This window comes from Ambystoma mexicanum, chromosome 8 (assembly GCF_040938575.1).
Source record: "Ambystoma mexicanum isolate Mex_15411 chromosome 8, UKY_AmexF1_1, whole genome shotgun sequence".
Lineage (NCBI taxonomy): Eukaryota > Metazoa > Chordata > Amphibia > Caudata > Ambystomatidae > Ambystoma > Ambystoma mexicanum.
The window spans coordinates 33297685-33319003 of NC_090929.1; the positions used below are offsets into that span (position 1 = coordinate 33297685).

The 21319-nt window shown below is 46.4% G+C and overlaps 1 protein-coding gene across 6 annotated transcripts in view; it reads right to left on the bottom strand.

The window, feature by feature from the left end:
- The window catches only part of SH3GLB2 (SH3 domain containing GRB2 like, endophilin B2), a 224899-nt gene that overhangs the window by 106100 nt on the left and 97480 nt on the right, over window positions 1-21319 (bottom strand). For all 6 annotated transcript variants that reach the window (XM_069609211.1, XM_069609210.1, XM_069609208.1 and 3 more), the window contains exons 2-3: window positions 14279-14420; window positions 13206-13334 (exon numbers count right to left, since the gene is read on the bottom strand). In XM_069609211.1, coding sequence (XP_069465312.1) covers window positions 13206-13334; window positions 14279-14420 — 271 coding nt within the window. The remainder of the gene's footprint in view (window positions 1-13205; window positions 13335-14278; window positions 14421-21319) is intronic.

Here is a 21319-nt window from a genome sequence, read left to right on the forward strand (position 1 = left end):
CCTCGTTTGTGTTGAGCACCTCGGCCATCCTCTCTACTGAAATTAGATTTGCAGCAAGAACTATCTTTTCTAGGGTCAATATTCTTTCGTGTTGTAATTTGGCTATCTCCACATATGGTGGAGTCTGATTTGATGTCTCAGTCTTAGCACCACTTGTTACATTTGTTTCAATAAGGTCAATTTTTTCTACGTTCTAAGTTTGAGAAGCTATAGATTTTACATTATGTAACTTTTCAGCTTTTATTTCAGTTACTATTGCTTCTAGCTTTTGAGTATGGTAACGTTTCTCGCTCAAGTGTTGCTCAGCCCAGAAAGTGTGGCATTTTTCCAGAGCCATCAAGAAGCCCTCTATTTTACACAGTCTCGAGTTGATCTCGGACGTTGCTAGACTCAGAGCGCCAATCGCCCCATGAGTAAATTCGTGCCCCTTATCCAGCAAGTTCAGGATCCTAGTCAAGACTGGAAAATTCTGTAGTTCTTGGGGGTTTAAATCCACTAGAGTCTCTTCTAGTGGAAATAACGGTAATGATGAGGTAGGTTGACGAGGTTTTTCTGAGCTTTGCTTTGATGGTATTGGGTCAAAGCCCAGTACTGGCGAGTGTGGATAAATTGTATCAGAGGGATTATATCGCATTTCATGTGTAGGTGGGCTAGCGGAGTGTTTTAAATCCCTAGCCCCCCACCCTCTCATTTTTTTTCATTTCTTTTAGTTGATTCAGATTTTCCGCTATAGCTGCATGGAAATGTACTTGCTCCCTGAAGCCCCTTGACTCTGCAGCAGGCGTTGAGGGCCCATTTGATAATCGTGTTCTGCTGTGGAGTTCGGCTAGGACTACTGGGGCAACCAATGAGATATCTATAGTTGGCATATTACAATCGTCATTTACCGCTCCCAATATTGAGCTGTCGGTAATAGGTACATTATGTATCAGATTTGATGGATAAATTATACTCTCCTGCCCCTCTCTATGGATTTGGGCCACTATATTCACCTCGTTTTCGATTTCTGGCATTTTAACTTTTGCTAACTCAAATGGTGTTAAGGTGGGCCCATTTGTGTTCAATAATGGCTTCGATTGTGGGCTAATACTCAAGTTCTCAATTATACCTTTTCCCTTTTTCCTGATTTGGTTTACCGTTTCATGAGTGTGCTCTTCGTCTGACATATTCCCCTCAGACAGCATTGATGGAGATCCATTTAGGCATCTCTTCCCATTTCGCAATTTTTTTTACCATGATGAACGTAAGGACACAACCAAACACCACCCAATCAGCTCAATGCTTACCGCCTGGTATACAGAAAACTTCTCTGTATAGACAGTGACAGACGCCCTAAGGCACCCTGTCGCACCCCGCGCCACGCACAGCAAACAGTAATTGTCCGGTACTTGGTGCGCGGCGCGGGTGCGCCAGACTGCTACTATTTGAAGACCGAGGCAGCGTGACTCGTCACAGGGGGCGTGGCCACCACAATCAGGAAGTGCCTTCAACAACAAGAAAAAAGAGGCGGAGTTAGATGCCTGTGATTACGGGATAGCAACTACGTGTGCACAGCTATTTGCACACAAACCGTAAAGCTTGCAGTTTGTAAAGCACACAAGTTGTGAAGCACACAAGTTCGATTAGGGCGATCACAATAAGCAGCACAAGGCATCACTAGGTAAAGAGTCACCTTAAGGTCAGGCACGCTGGTGTAACCAGCCGAGACGTCCTCCTGGCAAAGCCTGCTCACTGCAGCAAAGTCCGTTGCAACACGGCAGCAAGGCAACGAAGCGGCGGCGATAGATCCAATAGATGCAAGGCGGAGGGACAGCGGCAGCAAACAGTAATTGTCCGGTATTTGGTGCGCGGCGCGGGTGCGCCAGACTGCTACTATTTGAAGACAGAGGCAGCGTGACTCGTCACAGGGGGCGTGGCCACCACAATCAGGAAGTGCCTTAAGGTCAGGCACGCTGGTATAACCAGCCGAGACGTCCTCCTGGCAAAGCCTGCTCACTGCAGCAAAGTCCGTTGCAACACGGCAGCAAGGCAAGGAAGCGGCGGCGATAGATCCAATAGATGCAAGGCGGAGGGATAGCGGCAGCAAACAGTACTTGTCCGGTACTTGGTGCGCCTCTCAGACTCTGTCCCAAGAGGAATTTCCATACCAAAACCAAAAACTAAGGATTTGTCTGTGACAGAATGTCCAAACAAAAATTGTCCCATGTACAGAGCTATATTCTGACCCTCACACTAAAAACGAACTCCAAGGTGAAAAGGGGAAACGTCTTTAATCATGGGTGGTTCCAAAAAGTGTTCATAAAAGAAAAGAAGAATAAATGGTTCCAACAAAAAGTACTTCAGGGAGAAGGTCCTTGTTCCAGAGTGTAAATCCCCTCCCCTGAATTCTTCCTTACTCTTGAGGTTTTATACACAAGAGTTCTTTAGGCCTCTCTTGGCCACTACAAAAATTGCACACAAAACGGTCTGGCTTTGTAATCTTGGTTTCTTTCAGGACACCTGGTATATCTCTCTATCATGTGATGTTGCTCCTTTTCTCTCGCTTCACACAACTTGCCGGGTATACTGTACAGCTAAGATTTCTGATTCTCTCACACTTGTGACTGCCTGGTGTACTCTCCTGCCAGGGCTTCTGCTCATTTGGGGAATTTGCCCGCTCTCAGAGTTGCTTATATATGGTGTTGGATAATGTATCCTCCCGATATAGTATCCTCTCTCTGTTTCTTATAGACTTGCACTGTGTGCACTATTAGGACCTCATAGTGGCAACAGTAAAGACAGACAAGTGATCACAGTTCAAGGGTGCTTATTAAACTATATAGGTAGGTTGGAAAAACGCCTAAGCTAAACGTAAATCTAAGATGGCAGCAAGCTACGAGCATCAAATAATAATAATGTAGTCCTAGTGGCATCTTGTCAAATAAAAAGGCCTATGCAAAGAAAAACCTATTTCCAATCCTTGCAACTAATACAAAATGGTGTGAGATAAGATTCACAAGAAAGAAAGAAGTGTTCACAAATAAGTCAGGATGGGGTAGCCGGGGGTCTCCCTTACCCACGTTTTGAGCACGGGACAAGGCAGGACTCGTGAGCACAGCACACGCTCGAGCTTTTCCAGCACGAGATGACAGTTCAGTTTCCGGCTATCAGGACCTTCAGTGGTGAAGTCGCTTTTCTACAAAAAGTCTCCTCCGCGGACCTGAGGTGTTCAAAATAAAACACTCAAAGTTCCTTTCCAAATGTACTTTGGGTGATGACTCCCCCCCCACCTCCATGTGTATCCCTCTTCCAGGCTCATATCCACAAAAGTTCTTAGCGATATCAGGACCTTCAGTGGTTAAGTTTCTTGCTTCCCAGGGCCTGATAGATTCAAAATAATAAAAAAAGTTCCTTTCTGATTTCCGTTCATGTGATTCTTCACCCCTGGATCCCCATCTTCCAGGTTCAGACCCTTCTAAAATGTTTGCCTCCCTCCGTCGGGTTCACTACGGCTTTCCAAATCAATTTCTCTTATGGCATTCACAAATCTTAATGTCTTTTTAAAAGGTTCACCATGGACATCCCTCTGTCGGGTTCACTTTTGTCAACACACTGTTCTTTGGGACTTCAAGCTTCACCCCTTTCCATCGGCATCCCTCCGTTGGGTTCATTCTTGCCAACTTCATTCAATGCAGGATCAACCAGAGTCTCGCATAGCTCTCAACCACTTGTGTCGCACAGGCGGGTGGAAACAGCCGATTTTATTTGTGGCGGGTGAGGGGCCCATTGAAACAAATGGGCGTTCAGGAGGCTTGGCGGGTGATTCAGCTATTTACAAGGTGGGTCACACCCGCCAAAAGCGTGTGAGTTGAGAGCTATGGTCTCTTGAGTGAGCACCCACGTGGTGCCAGACTCCTCTGCAGCTAGTTTTCACTTAACAGTTTACAGTTCTTTGAACGTTCCTCAATGTGCCACATTGCGACTTTCATTCAACACAGTTCGGTTTCCTATCGGTTCTCCTCTCGACTCACCGGCTGCGCTGAACCGCTTGGCTTTCCTCGTATCTGGAGTCAAGGACAGTACCATGGTAGCAGGCGTCTTTCTCTGCCCTGCTTATCAGCGTAGGCATGCTCTATGTACCGCTGACATCTGCTGCAACACACTTTGGCTATTGTTCGCGGTCTTAAGATTCCTTCCACACAGGCTTTGTGGGTCTGGGTCTGAAAAGACAAAGTCGCTTCTCTCCTGGTCACCCTTTCGGTTCTCGCCACCTTTCTCCTTCTCTTGAACGGCCGTGCCTGGATAGCTGTCTAGTAGTGCGGTCTGCCTTGCTCGTCTTGTGCTCTCGTGCTCCACCTTTTATCCCTGTGGGGAAGGGAAAGGGCAAAGGCCGTCAGTGGGTGTGTGATTCTGGTCAATTGCCTGACTTTGCCTTACCCTTGTGTTGGGACATGTCAGGTAGACGGATCTGGTGTTAGTCCGTCCTCCTTTGTGGTATGCAACAGTGTTCATTTCAGAAAAGGAAAAGGTGGGGTAGAGTGTTTGAGTATCCTACATGGTAGGCTGGGGAAAAGATGTTCTAAGAAGGGGGATACCGCATCTCACCCATCTGTTTCTAACTTCCACTCCATGAGGACCCTCCCCATCCAGGTGATCCTCCCTCACTGGTCCACCTCCAAGAACTGGATCCAATAGCGATGGCCACATTTTGACTAGTAAGTGAAACACCTTCAGGTTTCTCACAGCACTCACACATTACAAAATGGTTTGTTTGCAACTGACCCCCCGCCCCCCTTTTTCAATATGTCTATTCTTTTCCTTTCTCTCTGTAAAGTCACAATACATATGTTTGCACTCTGCGTGCTCGCCGATATGCCCTGGTGTCCCCTCTGTTTCTGGGTGGACTCACTGGTTTTTGTTGCCATTGCTGGATTCTTTGTCGGTCAGCCGATGCAGGGTTCTCGTCCACTTCCTTCTCGCGGTCACCTTTACTTTGTTTGCCCGACTCCTGCGACTTCCACTTGACAAGTCTACTTTCCTATGGGTTCCGGTAAGTGAAGTGCTGCTTTCCATCACCTGCGAACCCCCAGGAGTCCCTCACCAGCTCCTGGTGTTCCCGCAGCATGTCCTGGTGCAGCAGCTTCTTTCTTGTCCATCGGTGAGCCACTTGGCTCCACCACACAGGTCCCATCCTTTCTGTTCTCCGTTCCTCGCAGAGGTGCAGCTCTCTCTCGCGAGTCACGGCAGCAGCCATCCTTGATTTGCTGCTCTGGCTGTTACATTTCCCGGGCACAGGTGCATGCCAGAAAACACTAGAGCACTCGCTGAGCAGGTAGTCTTTTGCTCCACATTGCTCGATCCCTCTGCCCCATCCCAGCATGTTGAGAATACTGGGAACAGGGTCGGGCCCTTCACACAGTCGGGGGCAGAGGGGCGAAGGGACCCCTCCCAGCGTGAGGCCTATCAGGTACAATGTAATGTAAAGTGGTCTTAAGTAGGGCTCTTCTACCAGAATTGTTGGCCTCGCTGCGCATATGCCACAGCCTGTCCAACCACGTTGGGGGGGTGGGGGGGAGTTGGGGTGACCCAGACCCTAAACCGCCCCCTAAGCGTGCCTTGAATGAGTGGACAGGTACCATTTTTGATCACCCCAAGCACCCTCCATTCAGGATAATGGACGGTGGAGCAGAGCGCGGAGGAGTCTGCAGAGCAGTTAGATGGAAGTGTAGGTGAGGTATTGTGAGTGAGAGTGTGGGACCTAGTGGAAAGAGTGCATCTGTGATTGTGAGCGTCTATGTAAAAGTGAATGGTAGTGGAAGAAGGGGAGGCGTGCACGAGTGTAGAGAGAGTTGGCGAGAGTAGTAGGGGTGAAGACTGAGGGGGTAGTTTGGGGGAAGGGGGAGCGACCACAGGGAGTAGGGACCCCAGGGGACACTGAGGGACAAGCTAGAAGAGCCTCTTAGTTACCTTGCCTGGCCACCAAACCAAACGCATGATACCAACGCAGGAGCTGTTAATTAAAACCCTTGAAGCACCCATCGGATTTCTGATTTTCTTCTGGCCGTCTGTTTGTTTGTTTGTTTATTTATTGAATTTATAATGCGCACCAGGCCCGGAGGCAGCAGGGCGCCACAAAGGTTATGCAAGGCTTACAAGGTTACAAATGGCAAACAGTATAAAATGATATGTACAATACAAAGTAGATACAGGCTCATCATGTGTAAGAAATAGATTATACAGAGAAGTTATTTACATAGCTTACACAGTAGATTATGCAGAAAAGTTATTTACATTATGGTGTACAGTAGTATGCAAGTTTGCAGAATTAGGAGGTCGGGTTTGGAGTATGCCGGTGGTAGATTATAAGGAGGAGTTATTTATATCAACATATGCAGTAATAAGCAGAAGTTTGCAGTCTGCGGGTAAAATTTACCAAGTTGCAGTGGACAATGAGAATTGTGACTAGACTTCTGTCAGGTTAAGGTAAGTGATGAGGTTCTTTCTGAATAGTGGGTAGGGTTGGTCGGCTTTCAGCTCGTGAGGCAATGAGTTCCAAAGTTTAGCAGCCTTCATGGGGAAGCTGTTGCCTCCAATTTTGGAAGATTTGAATCTTGAAACCAGCAGGCAGTTTGAGTTAGCGGCTCTAGTGGGCCTGCTGGAGGTTCTTCTAGACACTTTGTTAATGAGGTAGCTGGGGGCAGCATTGTGTAATGCTTTATGTGTCAGGGAGGCGATTTTCAGTTGTATTTTGTTTTGGGTGGAAATCCATTTATGTTGACGTCTGATTTCGGTCATGTGCACTCTTTTGTTGATGCCTAGAGCAGCTCTCAGGGCGTTGTTTTGTAGTATTTATAGTTTTTGGATACTGGCTTTGTAAGCGCTACTGTAAAGAGCATTACAGTAGTCTAATCTGGAAAGAATGAATGCTCTGGCCAATATGATGCAACTTGTATATACACATTGGGTGGTCCTGTCCTCAAAGAATTTTTGGTGCTGCACGCAATTTAGGGCAGTAAGTTATTTAACCTTCCTAGGTGTCTCATATAAAGGTCCAAGGATCCCTAACATGAGGTGAGAAAACAACCATTGACAATGAATAGGTTTTTATGGTAGCCTTATTGATTTCTTAAGTGGCTTTTATTTCCTTTTTTAGATTTATAAAAAACAAGCATTCAGTTAGAATCCAATGTTACAGTGTAAAAGCATGAAAGAAGCATGAAAAATGAGCAGTGAAGCACCAAGGTTTTAACATTGCATGATTCAGTCACACGCTGGTCTAGGACTATGTTGTACAAACACGAGAAGAAGTTTACAGTTTTCAAATTCAACTTGACACAAATCAGCATATACAGTGTGCAACAACTTCTTATGTTTTTAGAAAAAAGATAAAGAAAATAATTGGTTGTAGGTGTGTACATTATTATTTCATGTCAAAACACAACCACCTAATACCAATGCTGTAGAAGATTATATTTAGATTCAAATTCTTTACATATAATACTCTGTTAAAGTAATTAACACTTCTGTGTTGAAGTGGTTCAGACATGATGGTGGCCAGCCTAGGCTGGTCCAAGACCGAGAGAGACTGGTCCTGTATATGCTGATTTGTGTCAAGTTGAATTTGAAAACTGTAAACTTCTTCTCGTGTTTGTACAACATAGTCCTAGACCAGCGTGTGACTGAATCATGCAATGTTAAAACCTTGGTGCTTCACTGCTCATTTGTCATGCTTCTTTCATGCTTTTACACTTTAACATTGGATTCTAACTGAATGCTTGTTTTTTATAAATCTAAAAAAGGAAATAAAAGCCACTTAAGAAATCAATAAGGCTGCCATAAAAAACCTATTCATTGTCAATGGTTGTTTCCTCACCTCATGTTAGGGATCCTTGGACCTTTATATGAGACACCTAGGAAGGTTAAATAACTTACTGCCCTAAATTGCGTGCAGCACCAAAAATTCTTTGAGGACAGGACCACCCAATGTGTATATACATTTTGATCCCTCAGCCCACTACATCCTGTCCGGCATTAGGGCTGTCCCTCCAGTTACAAACAATATGATGCAACTGTCATTGGATAGGAAGGGCGTGCCAGCTCTGATAAGCTGGCACGTGTAGGCAGTAATAGAGGCCAGTGATTTCAGTTGTTTATTAAAAGACATTGTGGCGTCCAAGTAAAATCTTAGGGTTTTTACCTCTTGAGACTATAATGTTATTGCCATCAATGATAAAGGAGGCATATTCATGACCTAGTTTGGAGACATTGGAAGGGGTGCCCAAAATTATCAGCTGTCTTGTCATCATTCAGGCATAGGCCATCCATGCCTGAATGATGAGGTAGATCCTATTCACCAGAGCCAGGTCCATGCTATGATCCCCGGAAAGTGGGAGGAGAATCTGTGTATCATCTGCGTAATTCGTACAGGTGATTCCCAGAAGGTCCAAATCATCGAACAATGGCTTGGTGAATATGTTGTACAAAGTTGGGGACACGCAGGAGCCCTGGGGGACCCCGCACACGATTGGGGTGGGATTGGCAGCTGCTGAAGGGGAGAATACACTGATAGTTCTATCGCTAAGGAAGGATTCTATCCATTTAACAGCATCTGTGGAGAAGTGGGCTGCTGAGTCAAGATGCCTCCTGCAGAGGACCTTGTGATCCACCAAATCAAAAGCAGCTGAGGGATGGAGTAACAGTAATAGTGCAGTCCTCCCTTTGTCTCTCAATTCATCAGTTTGTGTTTTCAGATCTATCAAGGCAGTTTCCGTCCCATGTAGCGGACGGAAGCCTGATTGTCTGACCCCCCAGGAGTTCATGTAACTCAAGGTATTTTTGGATCTGCGAGCACGAAACTTTGTCCAGGATCTTAAGGAGAAAAGGTACCGTCGTGATGGGGTGGTAGTTTGTGGCAATGAGTGGGTCAAGAGTTTGCTTTTTTAGAAGTGGGAGCACCCAGGATTGTTTAAGGTTGACTGGGATGGTGCCAGAGGCAAATGAGGCGTTGATTAGCTCGGAAATAAACGGAGAGAGGTCTCTCGCGGCATCTTTTATGATGTGTGCAGGGCAGACATCTCCTCTCCTTTACAATTCGAAGGTTTTTGTGACAGGATGGTTTTTTCAACTTCTAGAATGGAAGTTTTGGTGAATCGGAATCTGTTATTTTGATCAATGTTTTTTATTCGGTGAAGGGGAGCTGGATGGCTGTGGTAGGTTCAAAGCGTCTTTTTTTGTTTTTTATTTTGGTTTGTAGGGTGTTTATTTTATTGGTTAAAGCTAGTTGGATTTCTGAGCACCAGGTTTTGTTTTTGATACAAATATCAGGTGTGGAGATAGGAGACTCTAGTTCTCTTAGTATTGTGAATAGTTCCTTGATACTGGAATTGGAATTGGCGATGCGTTCATTATATGAGTTGCGTTTTGCTGAACAGATTTCATTTTTGTAATGAAGTGCCGTGGAGGTTAGCTTCTTTTTATTCTCACTAGAAGGGCAAAGTCACCAGGCGGTTTCACATTTTCTTTTTAATAGTCGCAAGTCCTTTAGTTGTGGAGTGAACCATTTGTTAAGGTGAGCTTTGGCTTTGCTTGGTCTCAGTTTGAGAGGGGCAACTTTGTCCAATGTGGAGAGCATAATTGCATTATATTCCAGTACCAAAGAGCTAGGGTCTAGATTATCCGGCAGGGCGTTTAGGGTGGGAAGAATGTGAGGGATCACAGTGTCCAATGTGATGTTCTTTTTCATTCTAGTTAGGCACGGTGGTGCTACTTGAGGGGCTGCGATTATGGGTCTGGTGGTAGTTAGAGTTATGGATACGAGGGAGTGGTCAGTCCATGAAAGGGGAGAAACAGAGGTAATAGTAGCTGTGCAGTTGTATTCCGCTACCCAGTCCAATGTTCTTCCCTCGATATAGGTAGGTTAGTTTACTTTTTGTATTATTCCTAGTGCGTTTAGGGAGTTGGCAATTTGTGAGGCTGGCTTGTCTGAGGGATCATTAAATCCTAAATTAAAGTCACCAAGGAGCAGTACTTGGGAGGTAGGTTTGAGATTATTAGCAAGTATATTATGCAGGTCCTCCTCAAATGTTCCAATGGGCCCAGGAGGTCTGTATATTACGTGCATGGTGAGTGATTGGGAGTTTAGTGGGAGCTTGATAGAGAGGGATTTGCATGATTGCATGGTTTGGGGAGAGACTAATCTCATAGATAAGCTTATTCTGGAGATGATAGCTATTCTGTCACCTCCGGAACCATCTCTATCTTGTCTGGAGATAGTGTATCCTTCCGGGATGGCTAACATGAGTGTAGGTCCTGCAGCGTTATGCAGCCAAGATTCCGTTATGGCTAGGAAGTCCAGCTTGTGTTCTGTGATTAAGTCGGCTATGTCAATAGCATGAGCCACTAGGGACCTAGAATTAAGGAGAGCTCCTTTGAGGGGCTGATTACCGAATTTGGCTACAGTTGAGAGCGGAGTCAGGCTAGTATGTGCCGTAGTAGTAGTCTGCATGGTAATGGCACAGGGAGCATATGGGATGGTAGGCCCTTTAGCAGTATTGGAGGTGATGGTGCGGTGGCAATTGGTTTTCTTGTTAGTAGGAGGTAGAGATCTGGTCAGAGGCTTGTATAATGTAGGAAGTCTAGCAAGCAGTTTAAGATTTATGTTAGTCGTGGTACATGGGATCATGGTAAGGTCCCCAGTCAGCTTGCCAGAGTGGTATTTGTAAAGGGCAAGGCTACTAGCATTAGGAGCCATGATTAGCAGGTTGAAGGGGGGTGATCTAATCTCTTTTCGTGTGGTTCCATTGGGATGGACTGCAGAGTTGAAGGCAAGGAGATGTAAAGCCACTAGAATCAGGGTGGGGTGGGAGATACTTTGGCCTGTGAACGATCACACCCTCCAACTACCCTTCTACTCTTCTGACACCAATCCTGTGCTCCTGTGGATTGGTATCCCTTATAGACGATCACAAAGGACCCATCACCACTAACAATGCTCCTATCTCTGCCCTCTGCTTACCCTCTCTTGTGCACTGAACTGGGAAGGTCCCAGAAGCAAAATAAGAACTGCCATACCCATTACTGAAAATAAAAATAAAATATAAAACCATACATATGCACTCTGCTATCTCAACTGTCTGCTTATCTCCTTCCTCCCACACTACTCAAATTCTGGAAACAGTGTTAATAGTATCACTTTTTACACGGAAACCAACAAACCTTGCAGCATTCACCCATCGGAGTTCCACATCAGGCAGCTCATGGAAGCAGCACTCGCGCATATCCCCCCAAGGTGCTCACAACTCCACAGGTTCATCGATCCTCATCCTCACTCATCAGTCTGCTGCCTTCGAGAATTTCCATCGCCCCTCTCTCCAACTTCAGCATCCAGTGCTCTGCCCTTGACTGTACCTCTTCCTATCAGAATGGCCTGTTCCATCGCACGACACTGGCAACTCCAATCACACCCTTCATGGTAGGGGAATGCCCAACTGTGTTTTCTGGTCAACTACTCTTCATACTGCACATTCTATCTTGGTAAACTAACTTCTCCCTTTGACTTTTGACAGCACCAATTTGCTGAAGACACACACTTTCTCCTCCCCATCCTTCATTCCCGATTCACCATCCCCTATAGACAACTCTCTCTCCCATAAATCATTAACTGGCACTTTAACTAAACTCTTCTAAAATGTCCAACTACCAGTTTCCAATGCCCCACCCTTCTCTCCTGCCAATTATCTTTGGGGTCCTCTTCAATAGTGAATTAGGCGTTCAACTATTCTGCCACGACGGCCAGAAAAAGTATGCTGGATATGGGCAGAATCAACCCTTACATCCACTGGACCAAGACTATGATTTCCACTGGTCTTCAGCCGACTAGTCTACTGCTCTAGCCTGCTTCCTGGCCTTCCTCTACTCATTGGCCCCATTCAAAGTACTGAACTTAGCAACCCACACTCTAAAATGTCCTTGGTTCCTCCCTCACCTCCTTAAGGTAAGCTTGTTCACCATGCAATGCAGGTACCTCCCTCCCCCGCCCACCGCCCAAGTGTATTCAAACTGTCCACCCACTATCCTTTGGGGCTATCTAGGTCTCGCTTTTCTCCTCACCTTTAACCTGTATACCCAAACTCTGCCCGATTTGTCAGTTCCTAGCACCCCACCACCCCCAGAGCAGTCGCCTATTCCTTTACCTTCATTATTTATCCTAAATCACTGGCACTCGAACGCCAGACAAAGACCAAAAACACACTGTAGGTATTTACTGTTCTCAGGAATCACCACCTCAATGGTGAGAGGGCACACAGAGGCTTTGGTATCATCATCATCATCCACGAGTCCTGGTCAACGCCGGTCTTCTCTCGCCCCAGTGCAATCTTCTTGATAGCGCCCGTCCTCTCCTGCCTCCTTGCTGGGCCCTAGTGTTGAGACTCAGATATATTGCATCCCTTTCCTGCATAAATGCAGAGTCCTGGACAGGTCTCGCCAAACTTCAGCCCTAAAGTTAAGCCCGGATATATCCCAACCCTCCCCTGCCCCAGTGATGTGCCCTGGATGTATCGCACCTCCCTCTTAGGCCAATGATGAGCACTAGATTACACCATCCCTCTCAACTCCGCTGTGACAATGCTGAACTCTGAATGCAACCAACAACCTCTGCCATACACCAGTGCAAAGCCAATAATAACTCACATCTTCTCATGCCCAGTGTTGGATCTTAGATGAAGCTCTGCCTCTCATGCCAGGGATCAGGGTCCTTCTTAATCACAGACCGTGCCTGCCCTAGTGCCACATACCTATGTAAAGGCCACCCTTTCCTGCCTCGCTCCTGCACCCTGGATAGCAAGTCTGGTTTGCTTTTTTTAATGTGATGGGCATGGGGGCTGGCATGTGCACCAAACAAAGACTTGGCAGTAGAGATTACCATTAGTTTAAAAAGCTAAACAGATTAGACCGAGATATGGAGGATGAAAATGCTTTCTGGGTGCATTTCTATTAAGCCAGGGATCAGCAGGCTGAGAAATCAGTGAAGCATTAATGAGGAGTCCAATCGCTGCCACAACCAATCCATACTGGATACAGAGCTGGAGTAGCAAAGGAATCCAAACACACAGTTTACAGAAGAGGACCCACCACAGGTACTACTAGCAGCAAATGCTGCTGCAGATAGTCCACTACATGGCTAAGAGTTCAAAGGTCATCCACTTCTGAAACCCTAGTTCTCTCACCATACGGGGTCCCAGGACCAAACTCCCCGGCAGCCTCGGTCATGTACTGGGCAAGCAGCTCCCCATTGGTGATCCGGGACGGCACCTTGCGGTCCAACTTCTCATAAAGGAATTCTTCCACACGAGTACCTTGAAAAGGGAGGAGACAGCACATGTGAGTGCACCTTGCGTGTACACACGCTGGAAAAGGGACCTAGCATGCACATCCTGGGTGTACTAGGACATTCAGAAAGCATAGCCATGCCAGCAGTACTGAGACATGCACAGGAAAGCACACCTCAGCGGCAGAGATGAAGCAAGCACACAACATCAGTTGTAAAATATGCACATGGCATGCACACCCTGCCAATATTGAGCAGGGACGCTCAGTCAGTGCTGAAACATGCACACACGTACACAGAACAGATATTCCACACAAGCAATGAGAAACACAGGACGGCAAACAACGCGCATTAAAACATACACACAACCCGTCAAAATGGACACATGCATACCCAACAGGCATAATGTGCAGACTTGGAGAAGCACACAAAGCATTCTCACCTAACTAGCATTGAGACGTGCACAATGAGCAGCTACAACTTTCCAGCACTGAGACGTACACAGAATGCATGCACGCCACTCCATCATCGAGATGAAGCACTGCAATATACACAATGATCGAGACAGAGCAATGAGTTCACCGGCACACAGAGCAAGCATAGACATTCATCATGCAGAATCAAACCAAACAAGAAACATAGCAAGATGCAGGTCCCACTGTGACAGAGACCCAGACAGTGGGAGGAAAACAATGCTACTTCAACAAGCAAAGATGGAAAGAGACCCACAGCATCAGACATACGAACAACCAAACCCCCAATAAAACAAGTAGACTGTAAGCAAAGACTCCAGTCCAACTGTGGCAAGAAGATCAAAGCAAACCCCAAAGTAGTGAGGAGACCCAAACTGTTTTCTGAGCCAAAACACAATTTGAATCCTCCCCAACCCACTCCCCCCATACATTGTGAAACAAGTATTTCCATATTCTCTTTAGTGGTACCCACGCACAACCCTCTTCCTGCTGAACTTACTGGGGTTTGGCTGCAGTAAAACCTCAGTTTGTCTCAATATCTTCTCTGTCCAGTTCTTCGTGGTGTCGGCTCGAGCCAGGAGGTTCTCAAAATGTGCATCAAGCTCCGTCTTTTCCGAGTGCCCCAACTTCTCCTCTGTGAACTGCAAGAAGTAAACCACATACATGAAAAAAATCACATCAGACAAGACTGCCCTTCAGGAACCAAAATATAGGGGTCGTATAGGGGAGTTACAGCAGGGGGAGCTACTAACAACCAAACCAATACATGAAGTCCTAATCCACTCTACATCTACACAGCCCCCCACCCCACCCTGTTCAAATCCCATGCAGGGATAGACCATCCAAACATATAGAGACCCTTAACCCAAGGCAGGTTGCGGCACAGGAACCATAGAAGCAGAGGGGAGGGGAGGCAAAGCGACTCATACAAACATGGGCAGATACAAATCCAAGCACAGTACATGCGACACCCCCACCACACTAGATACAGCATGAAACAACCTACTCTCAGTAAAGCACAACCCCAAGCAACCCAGCCCAACAGGAACCATGGAAACCGAGTGGGCCGAGTGGCTTATATAAAGAAGAGCTCAGACCAACCTAAGCCTGTTACATGCAACCTGCTCCGACCCGCTACCATCCTAGGTACAGCAACCCCCCCCCCACCCAAGTTCACCAAACCATGACCCCCAACATAAGCAGCGCTGGAAGCCATTCAATACATTAAGACCCACAAACAAAGCAAAGCCGCCCACCTTTGCCATCTAAAGCAGTTCAGGGGTTCATGCTGTAAAGGTCTCTAGGTCCCCAGAATCTTTGGCATTTAATATACTATTCGGGGTGCTCCTTAAAGCCAGCCGACTGCAAACCTGGGACAAAAGAAATTGACCTTTTCCCTGTGGAGAACCACCCCTAGACCTCAGTGGCTGCAGGTCTGGTTGATGGCAGTCCAATATCATGCATCATTTGGAGGGTGGCCAGGGGGCTTAAGGCCTTTTAATTGGTACCTCCATAAGCTGCTATCACCAGAAGATTGTGAAGTAAAGCCGAAGCTTACAGTGACACCAACACTGCTGCATAGTGGACCCATCTTTGTCAGAAATAATGCTGTAAGAATTGGGGGAGGGGCCCCTTGCAAACCTACGAAGGGGTCTGGAAACACATGGTGGTCTCCCAGAAGGCACACAGTGATGTCATTGAGAATCCATTGCCAAGAAATTCACCTACAATCTAGAATAAAAAAAATAAAAAAGCAGATATTAAGTTTGGGAAATGGGATACCATATTTTTAGGAGTGAGGTTGGGGGTTAGTTTGGGCTGCAGGGTGGGGTGGGTGCATTTTGCTGCTGTTCTGAATAAAAAAACAATGACGATTCTAAAATGGATATCGAGGATGAAGACACATCGGGGGTAAAAAATACATGGAGCCCTCCCGGCCCCCAGAACTGAGGTAAGCTAGAGGTAGGCGAGCTATGAAACGGAGGATGCCGTACCGGGGCACTGGCACATGCCAAGCTCAAGCATGCCATAACAAGCAGTCGAGAGACTACAGGTCGCTCAGTAGGCAACAGAACAGGATTAGTTGGGCCCTGGAACACTAGCTCTACTGGGCCATGAAGGGCTGGCTACCTAACAATCAGGACCTCTTTGTAATCATCCCTTTCTTATTCGCACACTGCCTAGCCCCCCCACTTTGCATGCGTCCATGTCCCTTTGGCATGTGTGGGACCTATTTTTTGCATGTTGCGAGTTGCAAAATGAACAAATCTCTTAATTGTTTGCTTGTAACTCTACATGTCTGTCAAGGGTAACTTCAAAGTTCTCATGTAGGATGCCAGAGGGGCGCAAAGAGTGAAAGGCAGTCCAGAGGAGGGGATAAGGTTAGTTCTGAAGAGCCAAGTCTTCTGACAACTGAAGGTTGAGGACAGCCAGGTCTATCTGAAGTATGTTCCAAAGGTATCACAAATCGAAAGATCAACAAACAGCTTGAGACAGAAATAAGCACTAAAACCACTAGGTTTGTTGAGATCAGAACGATGATTGAAGCAGAGTTCCGAATTCATGGGCACAGTGAACCATTCAGCTCCCGCTTCTAGCCCAAAATCCTGGTTAGCTTGAAACCAATAGTTACCAGGAGCTACTTCTAACTCCCCAGGTCAACTGGTGCTGAACAAAGATACATATGTGATAATAACTTGAATAAAAGACAAATCTAAGGGACATCCAAATCAGACTAGACCATACATCGGAGACAGATATGTTGCGTTTGCATCTCATGCTCAAGTTAGATTTGCGATGCACTGTGCAATAGCTCCTGGTTTGTCAGAAGTAGCTTCCGACTACCGGGTGACTCCCAATACCCAGGATCTGCATTTAGCCCCTGTTCATCAATTCGCAAATTTCAATCCAAGGTGGACAAGCCTTCTTGAAACAGGGTGAGATGTCGGGAGAACTAAACCAGTACAGGGAATTTCATAAAGAACTGTCCTCGTGTTATCTCAGGGTTGTTACCTTAAGCCACAAGACTCTCATCTCACTGTTCACACTTATTGTAGCTTAGACTCCACTGAATCGAGCTTGCACTATGCCACATGGTACACACTCATAGGCAAGTATTCTTACATGTCCTACCAGACCAGCTAGCCCGTCTCGGATATCCTTTAGTCTTCACTGGGTCTTTAGGATTTGGCAGGGCCAAAATCCCCTTTTTCCACCTGGGTAAAGAACCCAAACACCAGACAGTAAGTCCCAGTTTCAGACATTGGGGAAAAAGGTACTTGTAACAAAGTTACAGTTCTCACTAACGTGCCGGCAAGAAACGTTAATCAGTAAGCCTCAGTCTAACTCTTCCCTTTGGGCAGCTACTACATGTTCCAGCCACATAAACAGTGGAAATGTAACAACCTGGATTTTTACAGAGACAATATTTGAGTGGTACGCTCTTGGGCAAAGCGGTTTGTGAGCGTTTGTAGCTAGAGTATGCAAAGCGCAACCTGTAACATAGAAGCCAACTAACACCTGTGGCATGGATGTCAGATCGTAAGCCTCCAACGAGCGGCCATGCCCAACAGCAGGATAAAACAAAGATGGCACCTGTCCATGTTAAAGTGTTAATGCCTGGTTTCGTCAACCTGTGCACCACTAACATCTGTGCAGCTGGGCGTTCGGTATTTTACCATGGATCTGGCCAATCATAAGGCCCAGTCTGGACCGACCCCAACTGAATTGTATCATGCAATCAGCATGTCAGCAGGCCAGCTTGCTTCAAAATAAAAGGGGCTAAAAAGTCATAAGTATGGGAGTTAGGAGTTGCAAGGCAAGTGAAGCAAAATAGACCCACGAGAAGATAAACGGCAAAGGCGAGGAGTGACCAGAGCAAAAAAGAAGGTGATTTGAACAGCAGAGGGAGGAGGGGCAACGGAATGCATGAGCGGTGGCAAGAAGAATATTATAGAAAGACGTGGAGGGGGCAACAACCAGGCTACAGAAGACTATCAAGCAAGAGGCAGAGAGTAGCAGAATGGAGGGGGAAGCAAGTGGGCACTGAAACATCCAGGTGGAAAAGAGGAAAGCTATTATAGGTTAGAAAAAGGAGCTAAGAAAAAAAGCAAATAAGAGACACTTGACTAGATGGAGGGGACTGGGACAAGACCATTTGAAGACTGAAAAGAGGCAAATCACAAACCCTCCTTGGGCTAAGGGGATCCTGACAACGATCCTAAAGAGTCGGATGAGTAGCCCAGCCCAGATGATTCACAGCCCAACTGCGGTGGCGCAAAGGTAATGAAGAAGAGAACACAAGCAATATCATGGCAAGAAAGACATCACAGCTGAGAAAGAAGTGCTAGGCCTTCAAAATCTCAGACTGCGAGTGAATCTTCATTCACCGCCAGGGGGTCACAGCTCTGGGAAGAACAGTGGAATGCAGTCCTAGGAAAGATTCAATTTGTTTTGGTTTACTCCCAGATAACCCAGTCAAACCTAATTCCTGTTAAAATACAACCCCTTCATTCTGGCTTTGAGTCGCCTTATTGCAGGCGACCAATCGGCTGCAGCAGATTGCATATTTAAGATGACAGAGTTCACACCCACTCATCTCGACTACTGAAGACAGACATCAGCTGAACTTTATTAGGGTACAGTCTGGCCCAATGTTGGCTGGATGTTGGACCCCTTTGGGCACTTCCCTCCTTCCTGGCAATCCTCTACTTCCTTTGACTCCTTCCCCTCTAGCTTCCTCGCTTCTCCCCGAGCCGGTCCTTACAATCCTAGAGCTTCTACAAACAGTTTGTGGACTCTTCTGGCCAGAAAGCCTCTACAGGTTTCTCACCTACGTCCTTATAGAAGGACTCCCATGTTAGTAAGGCCTAAAGTCTAATCACCTTAGTTGGATGCTGACTGCCTGACCTCTCGGCTCCTTTTCGACATTCTTTTTGTCAGCTCTTCAACCTCCTGCTACCTTGGCAACTCCTCCTGGGGCCTCTTCCCATCCTCCTTTGAGCTGATCCCCTCTTCACTGGTACTTCCACCTACCCCTCGATAACTTATCCACAATCTAATCTCCTCATCCTATTCAATAGCACCTACTGAATCTCCACGCCAATCTTCACTGTTTTTATTACTTATCTCAACTCCGGAATTCATGCAACCTTTCTTACTCCCTCCCGTAGTGCCACGCCTGGTTTTACTTCCTTCCTACTTCCCTTTACTCCTATTCCTTCCTCTGCTTCACTACAGACCCCCCCTTTCCCGGCGCTCTCCTTTCTCCAATCTCCACTCTTGGTCTCCCCTACACTCCCCTGCTCCATCACCCCCGCTCTCTAATCACTACCTTGTTCCTGCTCCAGACTCCTTCCTCCACCTCCAAATTATCCTCCTTACTTCTCGACTGGAGCAATTTCTTATATTGTCCCTTCACCTCATCCCGGTGTTGGCTCACAGCGACACAGAATACATCTGGACAGGTAGGGGTTTGCTGGCAATTGGTAGACTCTACGTACTTCCAGAGGCTGGCCAAGGGTGGAGTATATGGGGGGCTACATCAGGTGGGGCAGCTATTGTGAATGGCACTAGTTGGTCCTACCACTGCCGGCCGCCTGTTTCTCTCACTACTGGGGACAGCTACTCTTCCTTTAACAATATATTCTATATATTCTTCCTGACCCCTACACATTCCCCCTGGTTGGTGTGGAGCCAGGACTGGGCTGGTAAGGGTAAACATAATGTTGTTGCTGCACAGGGGCACCACATTGTCAGTTCCTGCGGTCAAGCAGAGGACCTCGTCACATAAGGCAGTAAGAATGCTCCCAACGACACCGCAGTACTCATGCCACACTGATCCAGACATATCTGTAGAGCTTACTTATTAATTCTCAATTCATTTGGGAAACTCAACGTGAAAAACTATCTTTTTTACTTTTGAAAACATGCGTTTGCTGAATGCAATTACAACTGTGTTAACTGTTCAGGCTAGGGAGACAATCACACGGTTTGTATACTTGTCAAAAGTATTTTTATAATATGTTGCACAATGCACAGCCTAGTGTTCAATGGTCAAAATGCAGAGGGGGCTACAACAATAAAGATTATTCTAAAATGTGAGAAACAGTATTCTTTACGTTTATCAAATGTTTAAAAATGCAAACTACAACTCTGGGACAGTGTTAGGGAGAATGTTAATTTCTGTGCCGATCCCCTTTAACCTTACAGAGACCCCCAGCTCTTTTACTTCCCGAGTGGGTATTTTTTCTCACTCATGTGTTTTTTCTGACTAGGATTTGTGTGTTTCTTACTGTTTAATGGAGTCTGGTAAACTCCATAGGCATGTGCTTTTTGCATGGTGACACAGACAACTTTTGTGCAGTGCCACTGAAGTCCCTTGGACTTCTCTTAATGTTGAACTACATTTTCTTGGGTGAGCTACAGTTCCCAAGAATAGGAAGATGACTCCCGTCTTACTTACCTTTTCTTTTGTGGGCCCAGCACACACTACACTATGTGGAGTGCTGGATGGTTACATAGTAACTCCTTTATCCCACTTCACATGTAACATTCCGTTACACTAACTTGAATGGATGGTGGCAGTGGTTTCTTTTTTACTACCTGGTGCCATGTATCTGCAGGCTGATGCCTCTTTTTTCGCCATTTCTTGTCAGTTAGTTTCTTCTGGGCTTTTACTCTGTTTGAATCGGGTTTGAGTCCTTTGTGCATTTTGCCTTTGGCGGGCTTCAGCCCTGAAGCCCGCCCAGGCTCCAGTGTGCCTGGAAAGGCAGGAAGTGAGGGAGGGTCCCGAAGCATCCCTGTCCTTTGTCTCTAGGTGTGCCTGAGTGAAACCAGTTCCGATTGGCTGGCTGGCTGTCTAGAAGGGCAGCCGCCCTGCTGGGCGATTGACAGCGTAGGGGTGTGAATGAATGGGAACTTGCTTACAATGTGAGATTTTTGGGACTAGAGGCAGTCTCGACCACAACATCCGACAAAGAAGACGTAAAGACACCAGCAGCACCCTCCTGGACAGCAAAGTGCCAGGTGAAGCCCTGCAGCTGTGCTGACCCTACTTTTGTTTTCGACCGAGAAGACCCGTACGGGACGACTTCCTCCCTTGGGCTGGTGGGACCAACTAGCCTTGTTTGTTTGTTTATTTATTTATTTATTTATATTGCGCGCCAGACCCTAGGGTATCAGGGCACATAGGAAACAGGAAGTCTTTCAGCTTAGGTTACACATTGGCAAATGAAATACAAATCCAGAAAATACAGATACATACAAATACATCATGTATAAATGAAGGTAGATACAGGCAATCAGTAAAAGGGCTATACAGACAGGAGCATAATTAACAGAACTTTCTGAAATCTATTTACAGTACAGTGGTGTGTGGGACCGAGACATTACTGGTCATTATCCTTAAGCCAGTTGATGAAATTCTGTCTGAGGTTTATGTATGTTTGATCCGCTCGCAAGGAGGGAGGAAGGGAATTCCAGAGCTGCGCTGCCTTGACTGGAAAGCTGCAACCCCCGACCTTAGAGAGTTTAAATCTTG